This window comes from Octopus bimaculoides, chromosome 4 (genome assembly GCF_001194135.2).
Source record: "Octopus bimaculoides isolate UCB-OBI-ISO-001 chromosome 4, ASM119413v2, whole genome shotgun sequence".
Taxonomy (NCBI): Eukaryota; Metazoa; Mollusca; class Cephalopoda; order Octopoda; family Octopodidae; genus Octopus; species Octopus bimaculoides.
The window spans coordinates 54,292,787-54,301,677 of NC_068984.1; the positions used below are offsets into that span (position 1 = coordinate 54,292,787).

The following is an 8,891-nucleotide window of genomic DNA, read 5'->3' on the forward strand; positions in this document are numbered from 1 at the left end:
ATATATTTATATAAGGGCATTACTACAGAATAATGCCACAATGCCCTTATATAAATATAAACAAATAATTATATTCTTGGGAATAGAAATTTCCCTTATGAATTTTTTTACACACTAGCTTCCTGATAAAATTCTTGTAAAATATTTTTATCCTTTTTTGAATATATATATGTGTGTGTGCATAGTTGTGAATATCCTAGTGAGCTAAGGTATATTTTGTTTATTTTTTAGCTGAATGAACAATTTATGAAGAAGATACCTACTGGAGCAGAAGTGGCAAATATTTTGGTTGGTGAAGTAGAAAGTCTTAAATATCAAGTGACTGCTTTCATCAGACTCCAGCATCCAAGGTTAATGGACATGGCTGAAGTGCCACTTCCAACTCGGTTTGTTTTTTTCTGTTTGGGACCACCTGGAAGTCAAGGGAAAGTCTATGAAATTGGACGATCCATCTCAACTATAATGGTAGATGAGGTAAGATCATCTTATTGACTGTAGGTATATTATATTTAATGCTAAAGTTGAACAATATCTGTCTGAAACATTAGAACTTTTCACTTCTCAAACTAACTATTATGTGTTATTTTTGTTTGTTATTTTTATTCACAAACTTATTATGGATTAACGTTTGGCAATGCAGACTGCCTTCAATGTCTTTGCATTCTGAAACTTGCATAATCTCTTATCTTTCTTTTACTTGTTTCAGTCTTTAGACTGTAGCCATGCTGGGGCACTACCTTGAAGAAATTTTTTTTTTAGTTGAATGAATCAACTCCAGTACTTAATTTTTTTAAGCCTGGTACTTATTCTATCAGTCACTTTTGCTGAACTGCTAAGTTACAGTGATGTAAACACCAACTTTGGTTGTCAAGCAATGGTAGGGAACAAATACAGACGTAAAAATATATAGCTACTAGGGAGTACCCAAAAGTAACCAGAAACATTCTCTGTGGGAGAAGCTCGTTGTAGTTCAGGTTTCCACCGCTAAAAGCCACTTTGATGCAACCCTCGGGCATCAGTCCACCAACTGGTGTTGTCGAGTGGGGTCATACTGTCACATTGTGCGTCTTTGTTTTGCAGTGCTTCTCCCGATTAGTCAATTTTTATGATGGGTGAAATAAAGGAACAGTATGCTTTTGTGAAATTCTGTTTTCTGTTGGGGAAAACAACAGCTGTCATGCTTCAACCAGCTTACAAAGTTGCTGCCATGAGCAAAACACAAGTTTAAGAGTGGTTGTCACGTTTTAGGACCAACTTTGTTCAGGGCGACATTGACTTCCTGATCCAATAAAAATATGAAAATTCATGAACTGATCTTGGAGGACCATCACTGAACAATTGAGGAACTTGTTGATATGACTGGTGTGTTCTGGAGTTGCTGCCAACGAATTTTGAGCAAGAAATTGTGAATGAAAAGAGTTGCAGCAAAATTTGTGCCTCACTTGGTCACAGAAGATCAAAAACAGTCATGACTGAATGCATGTCGTGAGCTGAAAGAACAGTTGGTAGTTGACCTGGGCCATTTTTCGAAGGTCATCACTGGTGATGAAAGCTGGTGCTACAGAATTTGCAGATGTGGAAGAGGTGAAGAAAAAAATGATGGAGATGTTAAAAGGCATCACTTAACAAAGAGTTCCAGCACTGCTTCCACTAGTGTAAAAGGTGTCTGGACCATTGCCTTGCTCAGTATCTATTACCATATCGGAGGTGTGGCTTTGTGGTAAGAAGTTTGCTTCTCAACCTCATAGTTATGGATTCAGTCCTACTACATGGCACCCTGGGCCAGTGTCTTCTACTATAGCCCCAGGCCAACCAAAGGTTTGTGAGTGGATCTGGTTGACAAAAACTAAAATAAGCCTGTTGTATATGTGTATATATCTTTGTTTGTGTGTCTTTGTGATTGTGTTTGTCTCATATTACTGCTTGATAACCAGTGTTGATTTGTTTATATCCCCATTAAGTAGCAATTCACCAATAAGAGCCTAACATAATAAGTAACAGGCTTAAAAAAAAGTAAGTACTAAACCTTACAAGACAGTGCCCCAACATGGCCACAGCCCAATAACTGAAACAAATAAAGGAAAAAAATGATAAAAAAAGGAGCAGGCAAAATACTGCATTCATCCCAGACACAGAATGTTTTCAATTTTATTTAAGTCATGGTAACATTTCAGGGATACTAAAACAGTATCATTATAATACATAGATTTATCAAATGAATTCCAGATGTTCAAATGATATTATACCACATTTGTTAGTAGTACAGAGAATGAGAAATAAATGTAAGTATTAATAGATGTGTATTTAATATAATATACTGAACGTTCACCATTTAGGAAAGGGATAGGTAGTATCTGACAGCAAATCAGGTAAAGAAAATACAGGATAGTGTGTTGAACAAACCTAAAGTTGATACAGAACTTAAGTATTCCACCTCAAAGTTAATAGCAGAAATATGAAATCCTATTGAATGACAGATAGTAAATGAGCCATTCAGTAGGATTTCAGTAAGAGAGATGGAATGTGTAATTGAGACATGGTCCCCAGATGAACTAAGGGTGGAGTGGAGCAATAACTCTGAATAAGAACTAACTTGGACTGTGACAATTCATCCTACCCATGCCAGCATTGGAAACCGGCATAAAATGATTATGAGGATGATGATAGCTAACAGTTATTGTTGCTGTTGTTATTACTTATTCTCATCCATCTGTCCATTCAGGTCGAGTGACTTGCCCAGATCAGTGTAACTCTTTCATGCCAGACGTCCCGATCAAGTGATGAGACATGAATGTCTGGCCTGAGTTTTAGTCACATTGATCTTTCCCTAGCTGAAATATCTCATCTGTCTGTGCATGCTATGACTACAGATAGTAACAGTAGTTCACTAAGTGAACTGATTGTTGACAGTTTGTTATTTGTTCATTTGCACAGTGTCTAATGATATTTGCATTGACGCATTAAGTTGATCTGCTGAAATAGTTCACATCCACCATACTGCATCCTATGATTTTAGTGTAACCTGGCTCAATTGGTTGCATGCTATTTTAACTCAAAGCTGGGATCCTAACAAATGCTGTTACTCTAAGTCAAAGTTGATCTGGGAACAATAATAGCTAAGAGGTGGTTCCACACTCTTCAAAACTGTGAGATACTCATCAGAGTCCCACATCCCTATGCAGTTTAAAGTCATACACAGAGCATTTAATCTGAAGTCAATCTAATTGATCAAGGCTACTCAGCTTGTAACTATCCCATCATTTGAAGAGTTATTCAAGGCTACATTCTTTAATGTGTTCTACACTGCCCCTTTCTAGGGAGTAAGATGTGATTTAAGGGAGATTTGGCTGCTATTTCTTGCAAACGGAGTTACTTCATAGACATTTTTCTTTGGCTCTCTTTACATATGAGTGGCAGTAAATGACTTAGCTTTGATCTTGGCTGATCTGGATCTACCTGCACTCTGAGTTCAAATTTTGCTGAGGTCAACCTTGCCTTTTATCCTTTTTTTATGATCAATAAAAAAAATAGTAGTTTGCTGAGACTGTCAAAGCATCAGAAAAGATTGGTTGCCTTGTGGAATTTGTTCCAGTTCTTGGTATTCCGAGTTCAAACCCCACATTGGCTTACATGTATGTTACACTTAATTTGTCATTCACTTTAACACCACTACCTGACATCTTGGACACCTTTAGTGGAGTCTACTCTATTGCAAGTATTCTTAGAGTGTCAGACCAGATGCCTTGCAGTATTTATTCCAGTTCTTTATGCTCTGAGTCCAAATTCTCTCAAGGTCAACTTTGCTTTCATTCTTCCAGGTTTGATAAAATAAAGAAGTATTGATATGTTTTTCTTCTGGCATTATGTAAAAGTCAGAACATGTACCACCACCCCTGTGGTGATCTTGTTTCCTGACACAGAATCAAAAGCAAGAAAAACGAGTCAATAAAGTAAACTTTTAAGAAATAGCAACCAAATCTCCCTCAAATCACACTTTACCATCTTTAGAATAAAGAATGTATTGGGTAACGTAGTTGGTGAAAAATTATATCTGAAGAGACAGGGAGTGAGACATAAGTAAAATGTTCATGTTTATAGTCTTGCTTGATCAGGAATGACTTAAAACTAAACAATAATAATGTAAAAGGGTAAAGAGCCCCTTCAGTCATGAGGTGCAAGTCCAAGCAAGGTTGATTATGGAAGACCAGCAGTCGTCCATGGGTACCAGTTTCTGCTCTCCATGCCATAGCATTATCCAAGGAAAAGACAAAGGTCAAAGCAGCTTAGCATCAGTAACGTTGTGACTCATTTCTACAGCTGAGTGAACTGGAGCAACATGAAATAAAGTGTCTTGCTCAAGAACACAACACACAGCCCAGTCTGAGAATCGAACTCACTACCTCATGATAGTGATCCTGGATGCTTTAACCACTGAGCCATAATTTTCATTATAATTACATCACTTAATGTTTCTGACTGCAGCAATAACAGTAAGTAAATAAATATGTATTTCCTTTCTGCAAAGAATTTTTATATCTTAACATTTGTTTTTTAATATATTTCAGGTTTTTGGAGAGGTTGCTTACAAAGCCAGAGGAAGGCAAGATCTATTAGCTGGCATTGATGAATTTTTAGATCAAGTCACTGTTCTGCCGCCTGGTGAGTGGGACCCTAATATTCGTATAGAACCACCTGCTGTTGTGCCACCACAGGTAAATCTAAACTCATGAAGTGTTTTAATAATCCAGCAAGTTTTAATCTTCTAAACTAAAAGTAACTGTTATTCTTCATATTGCTGTGCCATTTCTCTCCATAAAAAAAAAAAAAACATTAAAATAATTAAGGTGCCGGAATATGGTATAAGTTGGCTGAATGGTTAAAATGTTCTCTTCTCTATAACATTGTCTCAAAGCAATCCACAACAAAGAAGGCATTATGGGCATAAGGTTTTCTAACATAGCCTTCTTTGGGTTAACCAATCCCATGTGTATGAAATTCAGTTGACAGAAACTGTACAGAAACCGATCAGGTGTGTGTTTGTGGGTGTGTCCGTGTGCATGTTGGTATGACTTTCATGGACTTTCTAAGACTGTTTTACTGCTGGATGCCTTTCTTGTTGCTAACCTTTTGGCTGACTTATGATGCACAGAGAGGCAGTGTGCCTATTCTTAAAACTGGGCTATGTACATGTGTGTGTGTGCATATACATGCATGACTTTGTGTGTGTGTAATCATGCTTACTAATATTGTGCAATGCATGCACACACACTTGCTCACTTACACACACACACACACACACACACTAAAAATACATTTCAATCCACATCACTTACCTTCTCCTTATGTCCAGTTGACATTTTTACATCTTTTTTCAATATTGATGAAATAAGTACCAGAAAAAGAACTGGAGTCAACACAGTCAACTTAAATCCCCAAACCTCTTAATGGTGGTAGTATACCCAGCATGACCACAAACCAATGTTGAAAACCAGTGACAAAAATGGAAAAGAGTCAAGAAATAACAAATAACATGCATATTCTGCCACTAGTGAATCTGAAATCATTAGGGATGTTATAGCCCAGGAAGTTTTTATTTACCTAAACTAAAAGCAACTGCTATTAGTTTTATTGCTTTTAGGGTGTGGACTAATAGAATTTTTAGAGGCTTGAAGAAATGTCTTATGGTATTTGTCCCAGCACTTTATGTTATGAGTTTGAATCCTACCAAGGTCAACTTTTTCTTTCATTGTTTTCAGAGTTAATAAGTACCATCTCAGCCCTGGGATCACTGTAATTGACATTCCCCCTCCACTCAAATTTGTTGGATTTGTGCCTGCATTGGACAAAATGCTTAGTAGCATTTCTTCTGGTTTTTTAAATTTTGTGTTTGAATCCCACTGAGGTTGACTTTGCCTTTCATCCTGTTGGGAGTCAGTAAATAAGTATTAATCAAGTATTGGGGTTGATATCAGTTTCTCTATTCACTCAAAACTGCTACCAAGGTTGACTTTGCTTTTCATCCTTTCAGGGTCCACAAATTAGGTACTAGTGAAACACTGGAATCAATGTAATCAACTAGTCCCCTCCCACAAAATTTCAGGCCTTGTTGCCTTTAGTAGAAAGGATTTTTAAGGCAGTAACCTGGCAGATTAATTAGCATGTTAGATAAAATGCTTTGCAGCATTTCCTCTGGCTCTTTTCATTCTGAGTAACAATTTTGCTGAGGTTAGCTTTGACTTTCATACTTTCAGCATCAATAGAATGAAGTACCAACAAGGTATTGAGGGAGGATTTCATTAACCCATTAAGTCCCACTGTCCTATAAATAGGACACTAAATGAGAATATTAAATAAGCTGTATCACATTGTCTCAGTGTCCTATAAATAGGACACTGAGTATTTCCATTTCTACTTGAAGTAAAGGAGTTTTAATAATTATTTTTTTTCATTTTAACCTATTTTCAATCATCTGTAGAAATTTAAAAGTAATATTCAGAAATTTAAGTACTCTGGGACTTAATGGGTTAAGTAACCCTCTACCCAACATATTTCAGGTCTTGTATCCATTGTAGAAACAATGTTTCTATTATTGTTAGTATTATTATTCACTGGTGTGGCTGTGTGGTAAGAAGCTTGCTTCCCTACTACATGGTTCTGAGTTCAGTCCCACTGTGTGGCACCTTGGATAAGTATCTTCTGCTATAGTCTTGGAGTGACCAAAGCCTTGTGAGTGGATGTGAAAGAAGCCATCGTATATGTGTGTGTGTGTGTGTGTGTATATATCTTCATATCTATATTTGTCTCCCCACTATCGTTTGGCAACCGATGTTGGTGTGTTTATATCGCCGCATCTTAGCAGTTTGGCAAAAGAGACTGATAGAATAAGTATTAGGTTTCTTTCTTCAACTAAAACCCATTAAGGCAGTGCTCCAGCATGGCTGCAGTCAAATGACTGAAACAAGTAAAAAATGTAAAAGAATGATATAGATGAACCATTTCCCTCCATTTTCAGAACTGAAATAACAAGTAACACAGTATTTTATAAAACTTTTGTTACTAAAAAAGCTGGTTCTTACCTACTTCACTGTTGCTCTTTTCACAAAGGAGAAAAGAAGAAAATGGTTCTTGAGTATTTGTAATTGAGCAAAGTTTAGGAGTGGCGTAGACAGATCAACAATGATGTGGTAGTAGGTGGGTGGTTTGTTGTAAAGGACCAGCCATACCACTAGTGTTAGCTGTAGTGTTATTGTCATAGTAACAACAATGGCAACAACACTTTCTACTACTGCTGTCACTGCTACTACTGCTACTACTACTACTACTACTACTACTACTACTACTACTACTACTACTACTACTACTACTACCACCACCACCACCACTACCACCACCACCACCACCACCACTACTACTACTACTACTAACAATTCCTACCACATTGGTTGCTCTAACAACAATTGCAACTGGAATGAACAGCAACAATCACAACAATAAGGAGGATAACTTTCACCAAGGTTGCTGGGGACTGGGTTACATTTGATCTGGTCCTGGTCATCTACAGAAGAGGAGGAGGAGGAGATCCTGATGAAGAAATTGTACATCAGGATAATTCAGAAATATTTGAGACCATTTTAGAACATTTTGGAAAGGAAACTATGGCAAAAGGCTTATACATTTATTGACTTCTTACAGAAGAGATAACTCTGTAAGAAGGCAAAAAGTATATATAAGCCTTTTCTTATGTGATATTGAAAAAAAATAATAAAACCTGGTACAACAGGAAAATCAGGCAAGGGTTAATATTGAAAAGACCTATTGAAAAGAAAAGCAGACTCAAGAAGAAATGTTACTATTATGTGAAAAGTTTTGATTTATTTTCTCATCTACTAAGTTGGTCACAAGTGTAAGAGTAGCAGTTAAGTGTATAGTATCTTTGTTAAGTGCTGTTAATTATATATCCATGGATCTTAAGTGTTATCAATTATGTATTTGTAGGTGGCAAGCTAACAGAGTCATCAGCATGGCAGTCAAAATGCTTAATAACATTTCTTCAGGGTTTTTCACTCTGAGTTCAAATTCTACCAAGATCAACTTTACTTTTCATCCTTCTGGGAGTTGATAAATGAGTACCAGTTGAGCACTGGGGTTGATGTTATTGAGTAGCCCTTCCTCCAAAATCTCTGGCTTTGTGTCTATAGTAGAAAAGAGTTATATACTTATGGTGCAGGCATGGCTGTGAGGTAAGAAGTTGGACTCCTGACCACATGATTTGGGGTTCAGTCCCACTGTGTGGCACCTTGGGCAAATGTCTTCTACCATAGCCTCAAGCCAAATAAAGCCTTGTGAGTGGATCTAGTAAACAAAGATTCCTGTTGCATATATAGATAAATGTATATCTATGTGTGTTTGTGTCTTAGAGTCTGTATTTTTCCCCTGCCCCAACACTGTTTGACAACTGGTGCTGGCGTGCTTATATCCCTGTAACCTAGTGGTTCAGCAAAAGAGACCTATAACACCAGGCTCCAATCTGATTTGGTAGAGTTTCTACAGCTGGTTGCCCTTCCTAACGCCAACCACTCCGAGAGTGTAGCGGGTGCTTTTACGTGCCACTGGCACGAAGGCCAGTCAGGCGGTACTGGCAACGGCCACGCTCAAAATGGTGTATTTTACATGCCACCGGCACAGGAGCCTGTTCGGCGGCACTGGCAACGATCTCGCTCGAATGTCTTTACACGTGCCATCTGGCACAGGTGCCAGGAAGGCGATGCTGGGCACAGGTGCCATGACGATTTTGCTTTCGCTTGCTCCAACAGGTCTTCACAAGCTGAGTTTCGTGTCCAATGAAGGAGACGACGTTGGCATGGGTGCCAGTCTACAAATTTAGTTTGATT

General features: G+C 37.7%; 1 protein-coding gene across 1 annotated transcript in view; it reads left to right on the forward strand.

Annotated features, from left to right (window-relative positions):
* The window catches only part of LOC106879538 (electroneutral sodium bicarbonate exchanger 1), a 161,385-nt gene that overhangs the window by 110,445 nt on the left and 42,049 nt on the right, over positions 1–8,891 (forward strand). Inside the window, exons 7-8 of the mRNA XM_052967632.1 lie at positions 232–474; positions 4,566–4,727. Coding sequence (XP_052823592.1) covers positions 232–474; positions 4,566–4,727 — 405 coding nt within the window. The remainder of the gene's footprint in view (positions 1–231; positions 475–4,565; positions 4,728–8,891) is intronic.